This window comes from Meriones unguiculatus, chromosome 7, assembly GCF_030254825.1.
Source record: "Meriones unguiculatus strain TT.TT164.6M chromosome 7, Bangor_MerUng_6.1, whole genome shotgun sequence".
In the NCBI taxonomy this organism is placed as follows: Eukaryota; Metazoa; Chordata; class Mammalia; order Rodentia; family Muridae; genus Meriones; species Meriones unguiculatus.
Genome location: NC_083355.1, coordinates 24,527,816 through 24,554,273, shown reverse-complemented (window position 1 = coordinate 24,554,273; position 26,458 = coordinate 24,527,816). Strand labels below are relative to the sequence as shown.

General features: G+C 46.2%; 1 protein-coding gene across 2 annotated transcripts in view; it reads left to right on the top strand.

Annotated features, from left to right (window-relative positions):
- Positions 1-26,458, top strand: part of Skap1 (src kinase associated phosphoprotein 1) — a 282,046-nt gene that overhangs the window by 65,417 nt on the left and 190,171 nt on the right. For both annotated transcript variants that reach the window (XM_060386869.1, XM_021642009.2), the window contains exon 4: positions 6,971-7,072. In XM_060386869.1, coding sequence (XP_060242852.1) covers positions 6,971-7,072 — 102 coding nt within the window. The remainder of the gene's footprint in view (positions 1-6,970; positions 7,073-26,458) is intronic.

Sequence of the window (26,458 nt, the reverse complement as noted above, 5' to 3'; positions counted from 1 at the left end):
TCCTTTGGTCAGACAGCAGCCTGAAGAAAGCAGTGTCCCATTCTTTTTTTTTTTTTAACACACGACTTATTTGTTATTTATTTATATACGTGTGTATGAGCCTGCGTGAATGTATGTATATACAGGAGTCCAGAGAAGCCAGAAGGGAACCTTGTACCCTCTGAAACTGAAGTTCCAGGGAGCTGTAACCGTGTGGGTGCTGGGAACCAGACTCAGGTCCCCTGGGAATGGCAAGCGTGTGTCTTCAGTCCATCTCATCCTTCTTTAGCAAAAGATGCTGGAATCAAACTAGGCTGATGGTTTCAAGAAGCTCCTCCCATCACGGAGCATAAAAGACCTTAGAATGGACCAGGATTAAAATGTTTGCTAAGACCTGCTGTGCCTGCTGTAATTAGTTAGGGAGGAAGGAAAGGGGATGATGGGAAGAGAAGGGGAGAGCAAGCAGTAACAAAATTGCTCTGGGGGATTTCTATGTTTTCGAAGAGATTTCCTACTGCGATTCTTAAAACATGATGATTCCAGAAAGAGAGATGCCAGGTCCAGTCTACACCCAGGTATGGGCCATTTGAGCTTGTTTTCTGGGATGTAGGGTCAAAATACCCAGGATTCAACAGAACTGTACAGCAAATGCTGCAAAAAAAATATTAAAACCTTCAGCATAAATTGATCTAAGCCTGAAGCAGTTGTATTAAAGTTCATGAGCATGAAACCTGTGCTAAAAAAATGATATTTTAAAAGTCGTCCCCTCCCTCACCCCCCAAAAAAGGCATCCCAACAATACTACGACGATAAATTTGAACTGTGAATGAGGCCATTTCCTTCCTGGTCACATGTGGCTTTGTCAGTTCCCATCTCTGTGTGGAGTAGAATTGCTTCTGTTACCACTAATAACAATCATTTATATTTTGGTTAAAACCATCAACTCAAGTTGTCAGTCAGTCAGTCAGTATGCTTTGCCTCTGAGTAATGACCCTGATTTATAAAGCACGCAACCTTGGAGTTGGTGGATTAGGGTGAGGGCTTTGGAATCAGACAGGGATGGGCCAAAGCCTGGCTTTGCTGCTTCCAATCGCTTCTGAGTTTTGGATAAGCTGGTAAATTTAAATATTGTGGTAAACCACAGTATCTTCATCTGCGTCTTTGGGATAATAACGTGCCCCAGGGCCAAACTGATGATTCCTTGAGACAGTACCTGAGGAGCCTGGAGCAGCATGAACCCAGCGAGCTGTCGTTTTTTAGTATTGTAGGCGACTGTCTCCTGCAAACCAAAACACACCAAAGTGAAGTCGAAAAGCTTACACTAAGAGGCGAGGACCGAGGGTGGAGTGGTCCAAAGAAAACAGAGCCACAAACCAGCAATTCTAGGTTATGGCTGCCTAGCTGCCAAAAGATCCAGTGCATTTGTCTTACTGCGTGTTTGTCCTAACGCAGGTTTACGCGTTTCTGAATCCTGTCAGGGTCTCGTTACTAGTGAGAATATTCCAGCTCAGCAGCTTACACTTTGGTGCCGGTGCAAACAGCCGTGGTTAGTGTTCCAGCGGAACAGTCGATGACGGCCCGGAGTTTGCTTTGCGAAGTGTGTTGCCGCGTACACAGTTACCTGGTTGTATCTGCTGCTGCTGGGCCCTCCAGTGTGTTGACGCCCAGGAGCTGTGCCTTTATGCAAAACCTAAGCAGGGTCAAAGATCCAAGCATTTTCCAGAAGTGACAGGGGAAAGAACAGAAGAGTTCATGTTGCCAGGTGTCTGTCCCTCTGTCTCTGTGTCCGTCTGTATCGGTCTCTCTGTCTCTGTCTCTGTCTCTCTCTCTCTCTGTGCCTCGCTGTCTTCATGTCTGTCTCTGTTTCTGTCTTTCTGCTGGGTCTGTCTCTCTGTTTGTCTCTGTCTCTCCGTTCTTTTCTTTCCTTTTTTTTTTTTTCCCCAAAGGAGCTGCAGTGATATGCCACGCACTGCAGCTCACCCTACTGGCTAAAATAAGAAACTGCACCACAAAGGACCATTTTCTTTAAAAGCGGGGGAGGGGCCGCCAAGGATCTGGGGGGCGGGGGGAGGTGGGGAAGGAGACGTCTTAGCCACTGGCTTCCCCTGGCATTTTCCTCTCCGGTTTCCTGCTGACTGGTGTGGTTCCTTCGAGAACATTATTAAGCTGTGCTGCCCTATGGGTTGCTAGATTCACAGGTGTTCTGTAGTGATGGTTCTATTTCTTACCATTTACATGGCTCCAATTTAACAAGGCTCTTCTTAGCATGGCCGTGTAATTAGAGAGCAGTATTCTTAAGACAGAGAGCCTACAACTCATAAATTAAGCCCGGACTAGTCGCACCTCGAAGACCTAGTTAGAACAACTTTTAAAAAGAATGATAAATGGGAACTTTCTTTCCCCTGGTCTCTCATTCGTTCTGCGGATTTAATGACATTTGGTTCTATTACACTTGCTGCCAGGGCCTTGGAGGCCGGGGTGGGGGGGTTGAAGGTGGGGGAAGAATATTTATACATCGACTTACGGATAGATAGAGGAGGAGGAAAAAGATGGGCAGGAAGTCAGACTGTATAGAACAGAGAAGAATCCGAGACCTTCACTGTCCGTGGATTAATCGCAAGAACTAACCACGCAAGTCCGAACGGATATTTAGAAGTCGGTGAAGCCTCACAGATGTTCTGTGGGAAACGCCATACATTTCCTCATGCACAAGGTTGTGCAAAATGGTGTGTAATTTATAACGCAAGCATTGACAGACCCGCACGCCGCCCCAGCTTTGGTGTCACAGATGTGCTCGGTAATGTGAGTAACTTTCACATATCTGGTCACGTCTGTCTCCAACACACTTCTTTAGACCCAGTGGCTTAGGTGAGTGGTTCTAATGAGGAGGGAGAAGCTGCCATTTCGACGGTCCTGCCGCAGTTCGGCTTTGGGAACTGCATTAGTGTTAAATTGGTCTGTGAAGAGCTGGCCATATCAATGCTACCAAGCATGAAAACTAACTGGCTTTGGATCAGGAAACTTTATTTATAGCATTTTGGCGAGGATTTATTAGTTGAAGGAGGGAGTCTCGTGCCTCGTGGGTCCTTAAATATCAATGGAGTAGGAAGTTCTGCGCAGTAACAGCAAAAGAAATAAAAAATTACAATTTCATGCTATTTCTGTGTACTATCCGAAGACATGCAAAGAAAAACTAAAAGGGTCATAGCAAATCCCAGGAAGCTTCTGACCCCATGACGCATTCAGTTGCCTACAGGTGACAGCAAATTTTAACAACAACACACTCACAACTAATTAGAAGAGAAATAAAGGCCGGTGAAACCGAGCCTTTACCTATTGAGCAGAAAGCGTGCGTTTGTGTTTTCGCTGTTATTTGTTCTTGTATTTCATCGCCCTTTTTAGTGCTCAGTCTGCCTTTCTGTCTCTCTTCCCCTCTCTGGTAAAGTTGTCACCACACCCTGTCATTGTCCCTAAGCAGCACCTGCCCCTTCCGAGCTAGGATGGCTGGCGAGTCAAAGGAGGTACAGGGGGAACACGATGCTTTATTTCTCTCCTCTTGTATTTGGAACTGAGTTAATAAATGGGAGTTTGCTAGCACTTCCGTTCGGTTCTCCATAAAGTTTATGGAGCTGCAACAGCTGGTTGAATCCGAGGCAGCAAAAGTCAAACTTCTAGCGGCCGAGCTGTTGTTTCCCCAATTAAGGGGGGGGGGGACTCATTAGCTGGTAATGAAAACTCGGGGGATGAAAACAAACAACCCAGAAACCCCGGCAAATACTTACCTGACACCTGACACAAAGCTGTTTTATCTTTCCGCCCCAACCCCGGAAACTCCCAACCCATCCCTCCTCGAATGAAATGGAGTTTGACTCCGAGGAAGGAAGCGATAGAGAAATCATCCTTCCGAGGGGCCCCTCCGCTCAGGTGCTCGGTGGAGAGGCTGCCACTGAATATACTACACTAAGGGGCGAGCAGGGCGCCCAATTCTTCTGACACTCGGAATGGAGGAGCAAATTACCAGCTAATGGCAGGTGGACCCCTGCTAGGGTTCCCCCAGATCTCGTTCAGAAACGCGCCAGAAAAGGGCCGAAGGCGCTGGAGGTGACTAATGGAGATATCGTGGGTCGGAAGAGATATCTGTGGAGAAACGTATCGATTCCGAGCGAGTTGCGGTGGGGAACTGTGTCTCCAGTGGCAGGGGGCCTCGCTTGCGCCAAAGCCACTCTGAGCAGATGGAGTCCAAGGCCCTAATTGTCCGCCGGCTCCGTGGAAATGTCTGTCACTGTAGCTCTTGATCATTTATGTCCGATCCCCCCCCGGACCCCAGTCCTGGCCGATTGGAGTCGGGAAGGCGAGAGCCGAGGATGAATCCAGGGAGCTGTGAGAGGCTCGCTCGGCTTTGAGGAAAAACTCGGCCTTTTGACTCAAGCTGATCCAAAGTGAGCACAGCAATTGCCAGCTCCTCCGCAGAGCTCCCCCTCCCGCCCCGTGAAGCCTCCACTAGTTGCCATCATTACCCCGGGGTATCCGTGTACGCAGCGTGATGGGCCAGGCTCTGTGTGAGCCCAAGGGAGGTGGACCACTGGGCATGACGGCAGAAGTGCTCATGACGTCACGTCCGGTGCTTTTCTCAGCCGCAGCCATCCGCAGCGCTGACCTGGGCTCTCCAGGCGGTTGTGGAGTTGTAACCCTTCCTTGCCTCGCCTGTGTAGACAGGGGTACGGGCTGGCACCGAACACAGCCGAGCCGGAGTCACACGGAAGCGGCTCTGCTTCTGAGGTGAACAAATCAAGTGGCAAATCCAGACAGGTGCCCGGTGGGAGAGTCTGAGACAGGGAAGCCCTGACCAGACACGCCGGACCGGAGCTTGGAACAGAGATAGAGGCGTTGCTGGGACATTCCATAAAGTCCAAAGAAAGTTTGAACGCACCGATATTAATTTGTTGGCTCGGCAGATAGACTCCACTCGTGGAAGAACCTGACGTTGAGGAGAGCTGGATGAGGGCTTTATACAAGCTGTATGCAACACTCCCACAGAACTGACTTTAGGGATGGGCCTGGTGGCGCGCGCCTGTAATCCTAGCGCCTGGGGAGCACAGGTAGAAGGATCTCTGTGAGTTCGAGGCCAGCCTGATCTGCACATCCGAGGCCCAGAACAGTCAGGACTACACAGAGAAAGAGAGACCCTGTCAAAACAACCAAACAAAAACAAACTTATTTTTAAGGTTTTTTTTTTTTTTTAAAAAGTATTTAGAAATAAAAAAACAAAAACTCTCCCTGGACACATTTTTTTAAAGATGTTAGACCAGACAGGCTCCTCCCCCGGTCTATGAAGTATATAGAGCAAGCAGAAAACTAAATCTAGATAGACAGTTGAATAAGGAAGATCAGTACATCCTAGAAATGTGAAACTTTGCTCGGAACATACACTACTTTAAAAAAAATAATAATTATTTTTTATTTGCCTCCAAAATGAAAACTCCTTTTTAGCTTTCTTCGCACCTCGCTTTCAGGTTTCTAGCCAGGCCGGTTAATTTACATCCTGTTGATAATGTCATTTCAGTGGCTCCGCCATGGTGTAAAATTTGAGTGTTTTAACACTCTGTCCAGAATTTGAGGTTTTTATTGGCTAGCAGCCGCACAGGGATGCTCTTGGGCTCGAAGCTTAAGTGTTTCGTCTGGTTTTACCTAGTCACTGTTGCGTCAGGTAAAACGACTTTTTTTTTTTTTCCTACGATAAACTCCACAGTTTATTCTGAGGTCCTGTGCATGCAGATGTTCCGGGCAGTCGAGGGCATCTCCCTACCACTCAGCATTTGAAGACAGGCGTGCCTTATGGAAAGAGGAGGCCACAGCCATTTAAAAAAAAAAAATCATTTTATATCCTCCCTATCCTTGTAGTTTAATTGTAGGAAATAAACCTTTAAAGCGAGGCAATAGAGAGTCTTTGCAGGTTGTTTGGCTTCACTGCTCCCTGGTTGAAATCCCGGGCCAAGAAACGCTACAGTGTTTACTGAGATCAGCATTGGTGATTTCCTTTGGAAATTAGTATCTGAGATGATATTAAATTCAGTTGAAAAAAAATCCCGTTTTCATGTTTGTGAAATGAACCAAGCAGCTGTCGGTGTCCTTTTTATCAGCAGCCCGTACCTCTGTTTGGGGGATTTTTAAGGAAAGCAATTTGCAATGCTTTCATTTTCTTCCGGTTTCTGACTGAGCGGGCATCCTCTGCCCGAACCTTTTGAAGTAGCGTAATAGCCTTGGCCACTTCTACAAAATACAATTCAATGTGGGCCGAAAACACCCAAAAGGGATTAGCGAAGTTTAATCGCACAATTCAGTATTGTATATACATTACCTCTTACCAGAGTCATTTTGCAGAACAAATATTACCTTCCTCCGGCTTTTGGAATCCCTGAGAGGCTGCTTCTAGGCTGTAAACTAGAATTACAAGGAGCGAACTTTATTTTAAGGTTGCAAAACAGGTAGTGATTTAAATAGGAACAGAATCCAGTTCTGGGTTGTCTCTGTTTACTGCCCTTATTTTTTCCAGGGAAGGAGAGAGTTTTGACCTTGCTGAATTATATCATGGGTGTTGAAGATTAGCCCTTTGTGTCATTCTTCCTATTCCATCTAGAAATGGAAAGAGAAAGGGGCCTTCGGGGGCGGGGCGGGGGGAGGAATAGAGGCTGTAATTCTCAGAGATGCAGAACAAACGAAAACAAATTCATGCAGCCACGTTTTCATTTTAAGTGTGACGGGGGAATTGCTCTTCTGTGGCGAAGGGTCTCCCCACCCGCAGCTACCAGTTGCTTAGTGCTAGAGAGAGGTGGTCTCGTGGAAGGTTTCACACACGGGTAAGTGGTTGTTTGTCTGTCTGTCTTGTGCTAATGGCACGTGCTCCTCCGTTTCTGCAAGCCCCAGGGGACACCTGTAAACATGAACCCCAAGATGGCCACAGGATGACCCGCTTCTCTTTCTCAACCCTCAGGAGGAGACCTGGGCCAGGACAGCTCTGATGACAACCTGAGCGGGACTCAAGGGCCACCCCTCACGTCAGAGGCGTCTTTTTGGTCTGATTATCAGGACGAGGGTGAGTGTCACACCTCTCTGGGCCTCGTTACCTCTCCCGTGGCCCTCTTTGCCTTCTTGTCACTTTGTTCCCAGCAATGGGCCTTTTCCGTGTTGGTGATCGCTGATTTGCTTCGTTATTGAGCTGATCCCGTTGGGTTAATTCAGAGCTCCGGAAGTTAATGTTTTCAGAGGAACGCTAATTCCGTCGTGGGGTGGAGAGACGACGTCCTTATTGATCTTTGTAGGGAAACAGGAGCCTACAAGCCATGCATGCGTTTTAAGACCACAGGCCCCAGTTTCCCCCGTCCTTCAGGTCTCTTGGCTTCGCTGGGGTGCATAAGAGTTGGGATTTGCGCTCACAGACAGCCGGGCTCTTAATTTGTTGTGAGGTATTTGAGACCCTTGAGCCTGTTTATTATATTATATTATTTCACCTGTGCCTGCACGCCTCTAACCCAAACCGGTGTCGTTCAAGGGAAAGGCCCATGAACTCAAGGCAAATCTCCCCGCAGCAGCATCCGTTTCATCTGAATTTGTGCAAATAGGAATTAAAGAATTTTATTGTTACATACATTAAAAAAAAAAAAAGCACATAATGAGGACACATAATGCAAAACTCTCCATGAATTTTAGGTCTATTAGTATAGGGACGGCGGCCTGGTGGCTGCCAGCTTCTGGTTCGGGCTTAGATTTCCCAGGGGCGGGGAGGCTGCTGTGCTCTCCTGGCATCCGGCCACGGGAGCAGAAGGTTTGATCATCTCGATGTGCGCAGCGTTCTTATCAAACCCTCTCATGCCTTTCCAGTGGGAGGAGAGGGTGAAGATGTTCCTGAACTGAAGAGTAGATTGGAAACTGATTATCCTTAGGGGCCGGGAATAAAGTTGGTAAATTATTCCTTGTTTCTCTTTATGAGTCCATATTCTTGTTTCGTTTCCTTCTAAATTTCAACAGCGCGCAGTCCCCCGTTTTCCTCTTTCTTTACCTACTCATTGCTTGCTCTTTCATACAGCCTTTTTTTTTTTTGATGAGTCTTTTATTTCTCTTCCGTTGAGTAGATGACTTTTGCCTCAGAGCAATGGATCGCATTGCATAGGAATATGTATTTTTTTTTTTCTATCTTGCTTGAGCTCTGTATGCCAGCAAAGTGAGGGAGACCCAGACGTTCAGAGTCGGTCAGATATTCTTTGATGCAGGTATTGCACTAGAAATACTGTTTAGGCTGAAAGCTTAATAATTACCTTTGCAGCTGATTAATAATTGTAGAAAATTAACAGTGCAAAACGTGCAGAAACTAACCTTTCATTCGGTTTTGATTAATCTAATGCTTGACAGAATCAGAACAATGGCGCCTCGTTAATTCATAGGTCACTTGCTTGGTCTTTCCAGCTTTCCAAAACACAGCTGAGAACACAATAAGTAAGCTAGAAAGACCTGGAGGTAGAAACGGATGTCAACGAATTCCAAGTGAATGCTTAGGTTTCTTACTCTTAGGAGTGGCTGAGGGGCCCTCCCTGGGGGAAACCCTTTCTTTGTGAATTTTGTTACAGTGTTCTGGCCTCTCGGGCCACAGTAAAGCTTCAGATTAGAAGAAGGCCTACTGTGAAACTGAGCGTCGTAGAATACACCTGGTGGAGGGCTTGGAGTGCTAGGCTAGCCTGGGCTACAGCAAGACCTGTTTCAGAAAAAAAAAAATGAGGAGGAAGAGGTTGGAGAAGAAAGAGGAAGATGGGAGGAGGAGAGGAGAAAAAAAAAAAAAAAAAAAGAGGAGGGCAGGAGAGGAGAGAGTCCTGAAAAGGCATCACCCAGAATGTGGCCACCAAGGTAAGGATCAGAAGCGAACTTAAACTACAAAAAATAGAACGAGTGGTAGAACACTTGCCTAGTGTATGCAAGGCCTTAGTTTTGAGCCCCAAGACCACAACAATGACACAAAAAACAAGTAAACAAACAAAAACCCATACATAGAGAATTCCTAAAAATAAATAAAATAAGAGACAAAAGATAAGATCTTTAAGTAAAATTTATACAGAAATTTGTAAAACTAAACCACAGCAATCTGGGACTTATCTGTGTCCTAGAGAGAGCTTGCTCATGATTCCTCCCTGGATGTTTGCTGAGCACTTCCTACGTGCGTTGAGTTTGTGTCCTAAGCCCCTTAGATATGTCGTTGAACCCTCACAGCAACCCTGAGGGGTAGAGTTAACATTGCCCTCCTCTTACAGATGAAAACCTCAGACTCGGGGTAGCAGGGAGGTAACTAACCTCACCCTCCCCACACCATTGTCGGGTAGTGGGGTCATGACTTGCGCCTGTGCCTGCTGATTCTAGCCGCTCTCTTCCTAACTCTCTGCTGTCGTCACTCCCGCCCTGTCTAAGTTATCCCTAAAGGTACCTCGTCCAGATAGTTTGGCTCAGATAATGTAAGCGGTACACTTAACGCTTAAAATACTTTCAGTAGGAACTGAGGGGTCGCTTCCTTGGGAGAGCACACGCAGGCCTGAGGACCTAAGCGGAGACACCCAGCACCTACATGGGGGTACAGCCCACACCTATAATCCCAGTGATCTTCCTGGCTCCAGCCCCGACTAAGCACTGGTCTTGTTGAACGAGTGAGCCCCAGGCTCACTGAGAGAGCCCGGCTCAAAATCTAAGGCGGGGAAGCAACTGAGCAGAGTACTTGGTGTCAGCCTCTGTCCACACGAACATGCACGCAGATGATACGTGCAAATGTTCACCTGTGTGCGTGTGTGCACGAACACACACACACATGCACAATGCACAGGCATTGTTTGTGGATCTGGAAATATAGTTCATGGCAGAGCGCTTGCTTAGCCGGTGTGTATGGGACCATCGGTTGCCTTCTCAGAGCTGGGAAAAAAAAAATCAAGTTAAAAAAATATGCTTGTATGTGGAAAATTCCAACATGGAAAACTGTTCCATAAACACTTTTTCTTTCTTTCTTTCTTTCTTTCTTTCTTTCTTTCTTTCTTTCTTTCTTTCTTCCTTCCTTCCTTCCTTTCCTTTATTTATTTATTTTTGTTGTTGTTATTTTGTTCTGTTTTTTTTTTTTTCGAGACAGGGTTTCTTTGTATGTAGCCCTGGCTGTCCTGGACTCGATTTGTAGACCAGGCTAGCTTTGAACCCATGGAGATCCACCTGCCTCTGCCTCCCAAGTTCTGGGATTAAAGGCGTGCACCACCACCACCGCTGGGCTCTATAAACACTTTCAAAAAGAGGCTGGAGAGATGGCTCAGCGATAAAGAGTCCTTGCTGTTCTTCCTGAGGGCCCAAGTTTGATCCTTGGCACCCATGTTGGGTGGCTCACGACCACCTATAATTCCAGCTCCAGGGACCTGATGCTTTGCCACCCGAGGCATGCACACACATGTGGTATACACTCACACACATATACATGTCTCCAAATAAAAATAAACACTAAAAACGGGTTTCCTGAAAGAGAAGTTAATTATGTTAGCAATATTAAATTCTTCCGAGACTTTCTGGTCTTGCGCCAGAGGTACAGGAATCCCCAGGTGACACAGTTAATGGTGGAGATAGGAACGGATGACGAATGTGCGTTGGAAACGTGACTGTAGCGTGACGTAATGCTTGAGTTTCTTGCAAAGCACCGAACTTGGAACAGAACAAGAGCTCTCGCTGCGCAACAGGCCAGAAGGACGTTGCCTTCCCCTGAGAGTCAAAGACGCACACATTTCCTGCGGAATTAGCGAGGGGGGCCCCATCGAGAGGTCGGAACGTGGGGCAGACGTTTACATTCTGCTTAGTCAGGGTGAACGCCATAGCGCTCACCAGCGCTCCGTGCCACGCTATCTAACAAGACATAGAGAGTCCGAGGCACCCTGTGAAGGGTCAGCAAGATAAGCCTGGCAGAGGCAGACAGGGCTCCTGACCTCATGGGCTCACAACGTCACTGGGAGACACACTGTTAGCGAACAGACAAATGAGCAGATGTAAGCAGTGCCCCCATTTGCTGGCAAGACAGCAGCAGCCGCGCTTTAGGAAGAAAATGGGTTTAACTTGCTCTGTAGTGACAGATACTCTAAGCCTCTGAAATTGTATCTGTACCCGAGACCATCAAAACGCTTCGGCTTCGTTCTCTTCTGCCTTTTCCAAGTCAGAACAGCGCTCTTAACTTAGAATTATTAAAGGCGGTGCATGCCCATAGCTTTACTGATAAAGCGCGTTGTGTTTGGGGCATACCTTTGTGGAAACTAAGTGCTAGGAAGCTTAACTCCATGATAAAGCATTTGCCTAGGATCTGCAGGGCCTGAGGTTTAATCCTCATTTGGCCAGGTACACACAGAAGAGAGAAAGGGAAAGAGGGAGAGAGAGGGAGAGACAGAGACCATGACACAGAGAGAGACAGACAGACACACACACACACACACAGAGGCAGAGTGAGAAAGAGAGGGATAGAGAACCCCAAGGTTATAGACTGACCCATGCATAGAGTTGAGCGCACACCACTGCTTGGTTACAATTCTGTCTTCCTGTGCGGATGCCCACACTCCCTGGCTGGCTCTGTCCTGTGGGGAGACACTCACAGAACATAGCTCTGCCCCTGAGAATGAAGACCTGCTAACATGGACTGACTGACATTAAGAGTTCTGAACTGAAAGCATAGTTTTTTTCCACTGGGAAGGGAAGAAAACGTTGGCTACAGCGTCTGGACAAAGACGAAGAAGGAGACACTGAAGACAGTAACTGAACAAAAAGCAAGCACCCGAGAGCCTCCGCGTCTAATTTATTTTGTTGTCTAAAATCTAGAGTGGATTATGAATGCATCAGTAAACCTTCCTCATTAGGAGAAGGAAGAGCTGCTGTCTAGACGCTCCGTCAAGGAAAGCGCTATCAGCAGAGTACAGTGCCTCCTTCTGGAAGAAAGAAAAAATTAAACTTGTTTTAATAGAAATTTAAAAATCTGCAGTAGCGTATTGTTCATTACCCACGATTGTATTCTAATCACAGGGAGACGCTGGACAGACTGAGAATGTATTTACAGCTTATTGCACCCAGGACTATTGGAAGGGCAGAGAAAGTTCTTAATGTCTTGCTGAGTGAGAAACAAGTTGGAGATGTAAATATCTGCAGCACTCTCGGAGAACAAAGAACAACCACAAAAAGTTACCGATAAAGTCACTGCATGCTTGATTTATAAGAAACTGCAAATTTGGCCAAGCAGCAATACTGGGCATTTCAACCCCATGCTTTTTTTTTTTTTTTTGAAAAGCCCATTCGAAAGAATAAAGAATGTCCTGGAATTGGATTTTATCGGTGTTGCTTTCAGCATTTCTTAGTTTCAAATTTCTCTGCTTTCGTCTCAGTTCTGCATGCAAGTCACAGTGGGATTTATGATCGCAGACACCAGACCTAGGAATTCAGAGCACTTGCGATCGTGCGTGAGGCTCTGGATTCTGTTCTCAGCCTTAGACGTAAAAAGGATTGTGCACAACAGAACACCTGCTTTTGTTAGCTATTGTGGGATTTTAATTTATTATTATTATTATTATTATTATTATTATTATTATTATTATTATGTTATTTCCCAGTGCTGGGGATTAAACCTCAGGCCCTGCAGATCCTAGGCAAATGCTTTATCATGGAGTTAAACTTTCTACCACTTTTCTTTTTCAATTATGGAAAAAAGACATTAGAACTGAATGTATTTCAAACTATTTTGGTATTATGAAATGAAAAAAAAAAAGATTTAGAGCTGGGCATGGTGGCACGCATCTGCAACCCCAGTTGCTCTCTGCCTGGGAGACAGAGGCGGGAGGATCAGAAGTTCAGCACACAGGGGCTTTGAGGCTAGCCTGGGCTACGTGAGACCTTGCTAAACAACAAAAACGTGGCGACTCTTGTCCGCCCACCATGTATTGCTGCAAAGAAGAAAAATAAAGTTTGAATGTGTTGACAGATTTCTGTAGGTGAGACCCAGGTCTGAGCTGCGGTTTGCTGCACCGAAGTTAGAGTTCTGGGAGAGGGAAGGGGTGATAAGCATTCTTCTGGGTCGGCTCGTTCTTAGACTTGCTCGGTGTGAGGGAGCACGGGGGGAGAACCATTACCTCCACGCCTCAGGTAAAGAAGGGAAGTTTAGAGAAGGTAAGTGGAAGCCCTGTGGGGGACCAGGGTCCCGATGGAGCACGTGGCTACGCGTTCTTTGGGCTTTCCAATCCATTCTCCTTAGAGTTTTGTCCGAGTAACATAACGTTAACTTATCAATAGAAGCATCCAGAGCGAAGATCGACCCTGTAACGACTGTGGGATAGCTACACACACACACACACACACACGTGGTATGTGTGTACATATGGGGGGGTGCTGGTGTGTGCATGCGGGTGTAGTGCCCATGGAGACCGGAAGAGAGCACTGGATTCCCTGGAGACAGAGTCACAGGCAGGTGTGAGCTACCAGACCGGAATGCTGGAAACTGAACTCAGCTCCTCAGTGAGGTCAGTGCAGGCTCATAACCACTAGGTCATCTCTCCAGCCCCCTTTTTTCTGCTTTTTTTTATTTTTAACTTGTTTTGTAGTGGATATTTAAATTCTGCTGCCTTATGATTAAATTCTAATTTTATTACATTGAGGTCTAAGATCACAGTCTACATCGTTTTCATTCTTTGCACGTCATTAAGACTTTCCTTGTGTCCTGCTAGTTATTTTCTGTTTCAAGGCCATGTGTTCTCAAGTTTTGGTGGAATATACTTTCCCTGGTTTTGTCTATTTAAATGGCGTTCTTGGGCTCTTTTGTGGCCTAACTTTTCTTTTATCTGCTGAGAAGATTGTACTAAGATCTCCAGTTACAGCCTGTAATCTCAGCCCTCACAGAGGCAGAGTCAGGAGGATCTCTGTGAATTCAAGGCCTGCCTGATCTACAGATTGAGTGCAGGATAGCCAAGGCTACACAAAGAAACCTTGTCTCGAAAACCCAATAAATAAATAAATAAATAATGATAGATCTCCAATTACAAAAAGACCTCCAATTACAGCCACAGATCTATTGCATTTTCTACTTTGTTCACATCCTCAAAGTTAGAGTTCTCCGAAGAACTCTAATTGTCAGGGACCATGTCTTCTTAATGAGCTGAAATCCTACTTTGAACATCCTTCTCTTCTCTATGCCGTAACTCCCCCCAGTAAGCCAATCTTGCCATCGTAATCTAGGAGAGCAAAACCTCCGCTCGTAGACTTTGTACTCAGTGAGGAGGACGAAGGATATCTCTCCACAAGCCAGTTTCTCATCTCCACAGTGGTGACTATTAAAGGACCAGTTTTAGGATGGAAATGCTAACAGGTTCACTGAGTAAATAAACAGGATTCTGTGAGGTTTACCGAGGTGTGTGAATTAATGATACGGGGGGATTAGAGGCAAATGGCCTCCTTGAGCATGATAAATCTTAGCTTAAGTCTGTCCATCACTTGAACGGAAGATGTGTGGAGAGACACTACGTTTGCAGCGGTAGGAACCTGTCATGGATTCTGTCATTGGTTCCCCAGTGCCAGTAATACTCAATACCTCAGCGCAAACGGCACCTTCATGCTTAGCTGGAGAGAGTGGATGTTTCCTTTCCCGTGATAGAATGAAGTACATCTGTGTGTGTGTGTGTGCATGTGTAAATTAGTGATAATCTGAAGATAGTGAAAATGACTCAACATGGCTGTCCCCTACATGTCTGTAAATAAATCCACATGCATGCATACATACACTCAAATAAACATCCATCCCACTATCATTCTATCCTCCAGACAATCGCGTTCATCTCTGTTGTTAGCTAGAAAATGCCTTCCTCCTGAATAAAAGCACACGGCTCCTGTCAACACAAACAGAGAGACGCGCATGTGTGTTTGAGGCTCTTGTTGGTGAGGAAGAGAAAAGTCATTGATGTGACTGATCTGGGAACCCAAGAACGCACTCTCCGGGAAGGCACCCAGTCTGATGCCCGTGGCGGCTTTCTCTAACAAGTTTTTGTTGGCTTCAGGTGAGTCCCTCTGATGTCAGATCACCGAGAGAAACTAAAGACCCGGTGTTGAGTTAACTGTGAGAAGGTTAGTAAGCTGTCACTCATGATCGCAGTGGCCTTCCTCATGAAGACGAATGCCTTATTACTTCTAAGGCACCATGTCATTTATGCAGTCTGGTATAAATCACAGACAAGATGACAAACGGGGTTTCGAGTTTGACAGTAATTTATATAACTTGAACAAATGATTACCACAGATCATACATGTTTCGTGAAGAATTAAAAAACAATAACAATTATCTGTCTATGAACAACCCATTTTTCATTCCTCGTCCCCAAGTATCCGGCTGCGGGTGTGTGTTGTTTAAACTCTAGCCCTCCTCGTACCTTGTCGGCGCTCTCGTCTGCCACAACCCTCCTTTTGCTGGAGAAGGGAACGAAACGGAAACGTGCAAAAGTTTCTGCGTGAGATCGTGGCATTTTAGACCCTGAAGACACTCGGCAAGGGACAGAGGCCCTGCTGCACCTTCAGTGACGCCTGCCTGTGCTCAGCTGGTTATATTCTCCCTTCGCCTGCGGGCGCTCCCTCATCCGCACCATACCAGCCTGGTTTTCAGGGCGATGCCCCAACCGTCTTGCAGGCCTGGTCCTGACTCTTAAGCACTTCTGTTAAGTTTCAGTGCGGTTCTTCAGACACACACGTCTTCCGCCTATAGGTCCATGACCTTTTCCCCCAAAATGACTCAGGGGTGCTGTATTTTGCGGCCACTCTCAAAAGCCTCCAGGAATGCCAACACGGCTGTGGGCAGAGTGCCACGTGTCCCCGAGCTGATTGGACACTGGCCTGATTAGTTATCTTGTGAGGTCTTTTATCTGTTTCATGGATTTTAACATGCCCCCCCAATGAAGAGTTGGTCATTGAATATCTCTGTTATCAAACAAACACCGTCATTCGGACACGGACTTGGCGCACGGGATCTAAAAGGCGAGTAAGACGCGAGTCGTTTCTGTAGGGAGCCGGCCGGTCACCCAGCCGAAGAGAGGAGATTCCGATTCCCCTGCCGTGGTGCGTGTGATGTGCGATCAAGTGCTGCCGAGGTGGTGCAGGGGCCCCAGCAGGGACCAGCTGATTGGCCCTGCCATGTTTTGGAAGGAAACGGAGAGGGATGTTTGACTTCCGGCCAAAGTGGTTTTGGAAGCCTTTTCCAGAAAGGTCAAATGTTTATTGAGCGTCCCCTCCCATTCGCGGGGGAACAGCTTTCAAGTGCAAGTGGCCGGCTTTCAAGAGTGACTTGGCAGATGGGATTGCTGATGTCACACCCGCGGTATTTCTTGCTTCTCTCCAAATTCTAAACTCAGCAGCTAACAAATTTAAAGGCGATCGCCTCCTCATACAGTAAGTAACCGTTAAGGACCCCAGCGTGGTCACTTCAGTGGTGGCCAGCTCACGGGGTTTCGGCTGCTACCCCGTTGTGTGTGTGCGCGAGAGAGACTGTGTAGACGCCCATCAGAAGAGAGAACCATTGCGTCTCTGCAGGCTGCTGATTGCAAAATTGCACACGCCATGCCCAGTTGCCTGGTTGCTAGAGTCCGTGAGTGTGATATAGTTCGGCACAGCCCTTGCTTTGCAGGGCGGCGTTCATCACCCCAGTTTGTTGTTGTGCTCATGGCAATGATGTTCAGAATGCCAAAGCCCTCGATGTTGGCTTTTTCTTATCGCCTGGACTGTCCTTTGCAAGTTCCAAAACTGTTGGCCATTTTTCTGCTTCAAAGTCCAATATTCACATACATTTAGAAAGATTCAGTTTAAGCACAAATGATGCCCTCAGGTCAACTACATACATACATGTGTACATACATTGTATTGCATTACATTAATATGCGTACACACATATATTCAACTCTTCATTTTTGGCAGTCTTTGCTCCCTTGTTGGCCAGAAATTCTCTTGACCCTGATGTTCAAGTAATTATGGAAGTGCTTTGGGCATATAGCACAAGGTAGAGTGAGCAAGGGCTTGAGTTTTGAGTTCTAGCACAGAGAGAGTGAGAGAGAGAGAGATTGAGAAAGACACAGAGACAGACAGACACACACAGAGAGACAGATACACACAGGGAGAGACAGAGAGAGACAGAGAGGAAGAGACAGAGAGACAGAGGAGAGACAGAGGCAGAAAAAAGAGACAGACAGAGAGAGGCACAGACACACACACAGAGGGAGAGGGAGAGGCTGACTAGCGTTGAAGCTCTCATTAGACCAGAATATGATGACGGACTGGGCAAGGATGGTTGAGCTCACAAACTCTGTTCCCCTTCTGTTCTTCTTATTTTTATTTTTTAAATGTTATTCCTGAAGGACTTGAGCCCAAACACATTAGCAAGCAAGAAAGATTCGGCAGAATGGAATCTCTGTCTTATAAAGGATTGGGATTTTTTAGGGCAGTTATTTGTTCATGGGACATTCTCACTTCTAGAAGCCTTTATACAATTTACAGGGGTTTTTTTTGTTGTTGGTGGTGACATGTTAGCCTGTAACTCACACGGCTTATAGCAAATTTTTATAGAGTGCCATGGAATGGGGGCACAGCCTTATACAGTCATGTCATTTCATAATAAAGCCTTGGATTTTTTATTTTAGCATAGGGCTAGCTGCCGCCGTGAGCTCTCTCTTCTGCAGAGGATCACTGTCACCCCAGAACGGAGTGAGAGCAAGATTGTCAGAGCTTAGGGAGGAAGGTGTCTGAGCTATCTAATCTAGCCGGTCTAATGAATTCACATCCTTCTTGCTAATATCTCATTTAATTAATTATCAAACACGGCAGTTACGGTTTCGGACCTTCCTTTGCGGGACATCCTTCCCGCCCAACTATTATTGGCAATTTATCCTGCACGTCTTAGCTAAACTTTTCCTTTCTTGGTTTCAGGCCATTGCTCTTTTCTATACCGTCTTCTGAGACTGAGTAATTCTCCTAATTCATTTAGAGTGTTACCTTTAGAAGGTATTCAAGACGGGTGAGCACTTATCCCCAGAGCCTTCCCTTTTCCAAACGGCATAAATTTCAGTTCCGGGAGTCCTCACCCTCCTCTGCCCTGTCGTACCCTCCAATCACTGGGTATTCATCACACTGCCTTGGTATTTTCCATTCCGTGGGGATGGCCCCACCAAGAGAGGCTGCCTTTTGGAGAGGGGAGGGCTGAGGAGCGCGGTCTTACATTAAGCACGGGAGGCCTGAGCGTTCTTTGGATGTTGGCGCTGGTGATCATCTGGAGAGGACACTCGTGCGGCGTGCGCTGCGGCATATGCTGCGATATATGTATATTTTAATGCCTTAATGTATTATGGCCTGTTGTAATTGAATGTCTATAAAGTAGCAGTTAAAGGATTTTATAGACCTTGGAAGAGATCAGAATTCTCTAGCGCCCTCTTGTGGTGAAACGCAACAAACGCGCCGAGCATCCTTGGATTTGTTTTGCGGTTGCGGTATTTTGGTGCAGGGGGATGACTGTGATTTTTTTTTAGGTTTTCAACACTGAATAGGAGGAGTGGATTAAAGAATTTTTTTAAAAAAAATTCACACACACACCTGCATAGTAATACTGAAAATTCTTCTTTTGAGAAATTTACTGTCTTGTGATTGCTTTAAAACTCAAAAGCTAGTACTTTCTTAGCAACGGCATTTCAGTGTGCTCTGTTATGTAACTTAGGGGGAGACGTACAAAAGCACAATCTTGAGAGTTTTATAATCTTCAGTGACACTGGGGGGAAGGGCTTGGATAGGGTTTTTTAAATACAGCTTACGGGTACTTATTCCATGTCAATTTTAAAGGGAGCAGTTGGCATTCCCAACACATATTTAATCATAACTACATTTTCTATCATGTATTAAGTTTATCGTTTGGGGTTGTAATTGTCCTATGCTCTTCTCAGCACACACATTTGAGCTGTTTATAAAGCCGCGGTAAATGCAGGCACCTCAGGAACAGGAGTATATTTTTATGGGCAGCATAAAATTATATTTGTTTCGGAAGATGCCATTGAGAGTAGCCTGTGTCTTAGACCAGCCGATCTCTAGAGGAACAAACAGACAAACAAACCAGAACAGTGACAAGTCTCTAGACTTAAAAAAGCAGACACTGTCCTTAGGCTTGTTTGCTTTTGCAGCATTTTAAAAAGCCCTTCCTAGGGACTCTGAGAAGCTTAGTGATGAAGACAAGGTCCCTCTAAGCTCAGGTCACTAATGGAAAGATGGCTTCCCATGTGACAGTTCTGGACACTCTAGGGACAACTTGGGGGACACGCTGTGTAATATCGAGGATTGTCCCTCTGCCCAGGAGGCCACACTGACTGTAAGAGGGACCGGCAGAGAATGGTGGCGTACGCACAGGAGGGCGAAGGGCGCCGGCCACAGGTGAACCGAGCGAGAGCATTGACTGACTTTTCTTTTTGTCCCCACTAAGGGATGATAATTATGCTTTTATTTTTTTAAAGCAGAATTGATTAATCAGTTTGAAATTTTTGTACTCTTTTATTTAGAGTCAAAATTAGAAAGAACAGCGTGATCAGCTTCCTGGAGAATCATAACGAATAACAGCAATAATACGGAAATTGTTGGCAAAGGTTTGCCTCATGCAGCTCTGAGGCGGTGTCGGGGCCTGCTGAGGTGCGATGGCCAAAACTGAGACAGAGGAGAGCTTTTCCTAGGAGACTGACTATCTGAGCTCTTGCTAAGCATCTGAATCTAAAAAACTTCTTGTGCTTCAACGTGGCGTTGAAACAGAAAGTTAGGCAGCCTGTCTCTCCCTCTTTGCATTATCTTTCTGTTTGTGCAAATGCCTTCGTCTATAAACCCAAAGGTCTTTCTGAGTGCTTCCAAGGAACACTAGGAGAATTCGAGAAACAACTTCTGTGGAGTCATTTGTGCTTTGCCTCTTCAGGAATAACGAATTCATTCAGATTTGATGCTATTCTGTTTTAAGTGCTTTCCCCCTTAATTCGGATCCATTAAAATTCTCTTATTTGTTTAGAAATGAGATCCATTAAAGGACACTGAACAGGGGGAAAAATCTCTTTTTTTTTTTACAGCATTTGTGTCTGTTTCTTGAATTAAAAAAAAATTCAAATTGTAGCGCAATTTCTGAGTTGTAAATATATTGATTCGTTCGGATATATCTTATTAAGCATCAAGGGACATGCAGCTAGCATCTCCTGAAGCACTTTGTAAATTGCTAGCTTTGCCTAACATGTCTAATTTTGGGAGGGGCTTTGCCTCCCAGACGCAGAAGAGTCTACAGCAGATAGGGGAAAGCTGACGTTCTCTCCAGTTCATCTGGGGCTCGGCTGCTCCGCCAAACAGGTGTGGCAAATCGAAATGGCCACTTGCTCCTGAAGACACATCCCTTAAGGACTCCTAGGGGTTACATTTTATATCTTGTGCTAACTGTCCTCCCCCCCCCACCTTTTTTTTTTTTTTTTTTTTTTTTTTTTTTTTTTTTTTTGACTGCTTCTTGTACTCTCGCTTTCTTAAATTCTTAACCTTTTCCTTTTGCCAGCCGGGACTGTGCCAGGGCCTGTGTGGTTATCTCTGGCAGCTGGGTGTGTCACAGTGTGAAGGCCCACCCTGTAGTTCAGTGGTGATCGCCCCAATGGGAGACCCTGCATCTTGACATGATGGCAGCTGCGGCCAGGAGTCCGGCACTGAGCCCGAGCTAGCCCCGAGTGAGCAACAAGCCGGACAAAAAGTTCCTCCACTCTGAGTTCACTCTTCCTCCTACGGAACAGGCAGGAAACTGGCTTCTGTCTGGCTTTACTCTGGCTGTTCCTCGGCCTCCTACCCGAGCTATCATCGCTCATAATGATTCTAACACACTACGTTTTCCAGTCTGAGTGATTTAAGACCATGCCAGGCATGATTTCCAATATATGGCAAAAGTGTAAAATTAAGAAAAAAAATCCCGTGAAAATTTTGCACACTCTGCTAAATGAATTATTGAAATTCCAATAAAGATTTAGGGAAAAAAAAAAAAAAAAAAAAACCTCAAAAACCTAAAAAGCAGCCTGGGTTTTATTTTTCCTTCAATCCTTTCAGCTCTCATAAATGTCTCCGTGAAAGCTATCGCTGTAGAGTTAGAAAAGGGCATATCCTGTAATATTTACCCGATCAGGAAGATTTCTAAAATGTGGTGTCTTGCTTTGAGGTATTGACCTAGGTGGGCTGGCGGCTTTACTGGACGGGCAGGCGCAGCCAGATCGCAGTAAATCCATGCGGTAAAATATCCCTGAGAAATTTTTGATTAAGAAACTTTTACTAGCCTTTTAAAATGAAATATACTGGCCATTTTTTTTCCAATGATAAAAGCAGATATTTTATGTTATTGTCTGTATCGGAGTTGCTGAAATGTATTTTAATAAGTTTGTTAGGTTGAGAGTTTCCCAGACCTCTGAGAAGTTAACTTAAATGATCAGCTCAAAGTTGAACAAGTGCAGGGAGGGTGTAAAGAAGAATGGTAAAGGCAACCTGGTCAGCAGGAGAAAGAGTAAAATCTTACCTCTGCAGTAAACACACACTCACACGCGCGCACCCCCCCCCACAATAATCTGCATTGTGAGAAGAGTTTATGTTTTTAGCCTTTTATAAATGTTACCAGTGACTCTGAGCTGTAGTAATATAAAAGATGTGAAGGTTCAAGGAAGAAACGGATGTTCGGCACGTACTTTAAAACAGCAGCAAAGCTAAACTCGGGATGTGGCATTTAAAAACCTGGCAGGTGACATTTTCTCCCTGAGGGCCGGTCCCACCCAGCGGCGACTGGGACAGGACAACATGGTAAGTTGGGCGCTGCTCACCGTCGTATCGGGAGGGCGAGGCTAGACACAATGTTTGATATAGAGGTTCTCAATTAAAAGTGTATGACTTGGGGACTGGTGTCTGCTCAATGGCACAGCACATGCTTAGCATGTTCAAGGTCCCGGGTTCGAACCCAGCACCTGAAACAGGAAACTGGCCACTGACAAGGAGAGTCCGAAGCTCGTGATGGCTGCGCTTTCAAAAGGCCCATGCTCGGTGCATCCAGTACGTCCTTCAGGAGCACTGTCTGACGAGGCCCTGTGCACAGCAGGCCAGATGTGTCCATTCTTCTCAGATTTCCCACAAAAGCTGTGCTTAGTCCCCTTGGGACATTTTTTAAAGTTATATAATTATTTTTAAGCGTTTTAACTTAATGGGGGCAGAGAGCAATAGGTTCAAAGCAGATCCACGTCTCACACTGATTTCCCAGTCACTCTTGAGAAAGTTATCTGTCTATAAGCTTTAACCAAATTAAATGCCACTTTAAAAAAACAAACAAACAACTCACATTCTTCCAGTAATGGAAAACCTAACTCCCTGGGACCCTGTGTTCTCCACGATTTCAGGAGAAGCAGCAAAAGGAACCCGCATCATTCTTCACGCAGATAACGCCTTCTCCGCCGCTAATAGCTCCTTGTTCGTCAAGGAAACGGATGTGCAGAGAGCTGGCACACTCCTCACCCACTGCTCTTTGTTCTAGGGTCCCCCAGACCGATCCCATCAGCCTCGGCGCTGACAAATGCCCCCCCAAACTTTAACACTATGTTAAGTTGAGTTATGAGGTTCTAAGGTTACACTCTTCTGGCTGAGGGTTGATCGTCTCTGAGAGATAAAGGAATCGTGCTCAGAGATAACGGAACTCTTGCTGCAGGAGCATCCTGGTTATCCAGCTCACAGTTGTCTTTATTTGGCTCCTTGGTCACTCTTTGGCTTTTTTTTTTTTTCCATTCTGGGGAATTGCCGGCTGTTAGATTGGTGACTCTCCTCCCTCCTCCTTCCCTAGAGGATAGCTCAGAAAGACCTAGCAGGTGATGGGACAGGACAACTCCAGCAGACAGCACAATCATGTGATGTGCGCTAAGCTGGGGTGTGCCCACAGCTAGAAGCAAGAGGGGGCTCACCTCTTCCTTGTCCTTCTGGGGACATGAATGTCAAAAAGGGTCTGAGGCTGCAGGAGTTTCACCTCTCCTTCTCCAAAGCTTTCTAACATCCCGGTCATATATTTAATTTCTAGTGGTGGGTTTTATGCATGTGTGTGTGCACACACATACACACACAGCCACACACACATACACACATACAAATACACACACACACACACACACGTGTGCTTCACACACCCCCCCCCTCAAGTTGCGACTTTTAAATTATGCTCTGGTAGCAGAAATTTCCAACTTGCTGTCCTGGCAAAATTTTTAAGCTGCAGCCTTTGTTGGTGACAGTTTTTTGTGGTTTTTTTTTTTATGCCAATCTTTGCAGTTGCATTCCGGTCTATCACTCCATAAACGCCTTTGTAGTAGTAAAAACTACTGGGGAATGGTAAATGAAAGCCCGCCTGATGAATTGTGAACATTCCCTTTTCCCCCTCCACATCATATAAATTTAGAAGAACCGTTCTAAATGGAATTGATAATACCGCAGAGAAAAACCTTCCGTGTGGTGCATCCCAGAGACACTCTAAAGCCCTATTTAGGAAGAAATGTTTAAACAAATGCACCGAAACCCACTACAGAAGATTGATTAGCCCAGCCTTCACCATCAGTCACAGCACCACTTAGCACACACCTTCCCCTCACGCACGGCGCTCCAGAAGGTGAGTGGAGAGTGCCCGCTTTCTGTGATACGTTTCCTGAATGCCCACGTGCGCCGGGCACGGTAATTTTACATGCTTGGCGCCGCCACGTACAGGGCACGTGCGTGTTCCCACCGCACGGATGGAGACACAGAGCATCAGAGAGAGCTTGATGCCCAAGGTCCTCAGCTAGGAACAGGGGAGAGGCCATATTGGACCTGTCTCTTTAGTTCTGAAGCCTGTGACTCGTGGGCCGGGCCGCCTTACAGGGAAGGCATTGAGTTTCTTGGTCCTCCTCCACACACTGGGCAGTCTGCTACGAGGAAAGCCCAGACATTGCGGAGTGCCTTGAGTAGGCCGCAGCGTGCTCGTGGGCTGGCCATTCATCGAACATGTGCCCGTTGTTACAGACACCATATTGGGTGCTGAAGCTCCCTGCCTCCCCCCTCCTCCACCCCCTCTCCTTCGACAGGGACCGATGTCACCCGGGGTTAGCTCCGTACCTCCCACGTAGCCGAAGTTGACCTTGAACTTCTGGTCCTCACGTATCTAGCTACAGATGTTGGAGTTGCAGGCTTGCGCCACCACAGCCGATGTATGCCACGCTGAGACTCGAACCCACAGCTCCCCGCATACTAGGCAAGCCCTTGGTTGGCTGAGCTTTTTAGACCCACGGAGACATGTCATTTCTTCACCTTTTAAGCCCAGTATTCAAAACAAGTTTGTTACTCTTTTACCATAGGGGGTGCCCAAGAATGACTCTGTGCAGCCGAATCTGCTGAAGGGATGGGAGCATCCTTCAGCATTTGCAGTGTTTCAGACAGTGGGGAGACACACACACACATACACACACACACACACACACACACACGGGTACAGCTGTCTAGCTCTATGGCCGGTGAGACCGATAAACAACAACAACAACAACAAAAAATCATCAAACCATTTTTAGTTCTTCACCTAAATACGTCTTCGAACGAACCCAGGCAGAGAGCGGTCTCACAGGCTAGGGAAGTGGCTGCTACCCGATGAGCTAGGCAAGGAAACGCTGACTGTATTTCAGAAACCGCCTAACAGACAGACGGACAGCACGAGAGTGGGAGGGAAGAAGGGCTCAGCCGTCGGCTTTGACCGAGGGGGTCAGAGGTGCAGGCAAAGTGAGTGGGCAAGAGGGCCCTCGAGTAAATTTAAGGGGGAAACCCAGAAAAAAAAAAAAAAAAAAAAAAAAAAAACAGTATGTGGAGCGGAAGGGATGTGACCTGCCATAGGGCTTTGAAGACCAGCATCAGGACCCGTAATTCATGGATCTGTACGGGAAGAAAGAGAAATAAAAAGCAGCATCTTTTTCATTCACCCGCCGCAAATCACGTCGTCTTGGGAGGTGGCTTTGGCGTGAGTTGTCTGCGCGGCACCGTGATGCCTGTGGCGTGTAGAGTGTCCTCCTCCAGAGCTCGCAGGCTGAGAGGTTGAGGGCCGTGAGCTTCCCCAAGTAGGCGTGTCGGATAGTCCCCTGGAAGTATCCGTAAGTCTTAACACTTCATCTCCTTGCCTCCAGTCAGTGCCACGTCTAATCTTCCTCAAGAGATAGATTCTCCGACACATTAAAATATTTTTTCATTACAGAAGTATTTAAAGCCCCTGCTAATGAGCGCGGCTGTCACTAATCTGTACACTTTACGGCACTTTCCAGCTTAAAAGTCTTGTTTGAACGCGTCACCCCATTTAACCCGCTCTGCCACCTCACGAGGGGGGTGGCTTCCTTGTTACGCGGGTGAGGTCACCACGCCTGAGATGTGTCTGCGCACACCTCACACATGCAGGAAGGGCTGGGACCCAGCCAAGGGCCGGATGGTCCCAGGCCCTGCTGTCTTGATGATGTTCTCACCACGGTAGTTGGCTTTCCGGGCCAGTGTAACCGTGGACGCCACAGTGGGTTGTGCTACCTTCACGGGTGGGCACCCGTTCTCCAGATCAAGAGGCCCAGGCCACTGAGTTATCAGTTTCTAAGTCCAACTCCCAAGTTGAAAGAAAAACAGGACAGGATTGGACCTGCTTGGAGGAGGCATTTAGGGAAAGGCAGACAGGGCGCTAACTCAACACCCCAGATCCCCAAACAGATCGGGCATAAGAAAAAGAAAGAGATGAAGGACAACATGTTAACTGAAGAGATTATTATTTTTTTTTACAACACAATATGTCCATTACTAGCCGAGAGAGAGAGAGAAAGAGAGAGAGCGCTCAAAATTAAGGTACAGATATATGGGAACCCCAGTCTAAATTGTTACTTGTTTTCTGTTCTGTCATTTGATGTTTTGAACAGTATACCTTTCTGTACAGACAAAAACAAAAGTATTTTCTATTGCGTAATATTTAGTGATCACTTTGAGAACAAAAAAGCCTAAACATTAAAAAAGAAAAAAAAAAAAAGCGCGGTTGTTGCTCATGAATGCACTAACCCAGTCCCTTCCAAACCACTACAAACTGTTTGCCTATTCTGTTCCTCTTCTGTTTGTTTGTTTTTGAGACAGAGTCTCTCATATCCTTAAACTAGACTGGAGAACTTTATAATAAGCTCCCAGCGGTTTGTAAAGCTTGATAGTGCTCAGATCTGAAGTGCTGGGATGATCTAGGAAAACAGTGGAGGGAGATATTTCTGATGTCCCATTCAGAATGCTAATCTATAGTCAACCAACCCAAGAATGAAGTCAAACACTTAAAAGTATTTAAGATTTAGACACGGGCTGGACGTGGTGGTGCGCCCCTTTAATCACAGCACTCAGGAGCCAG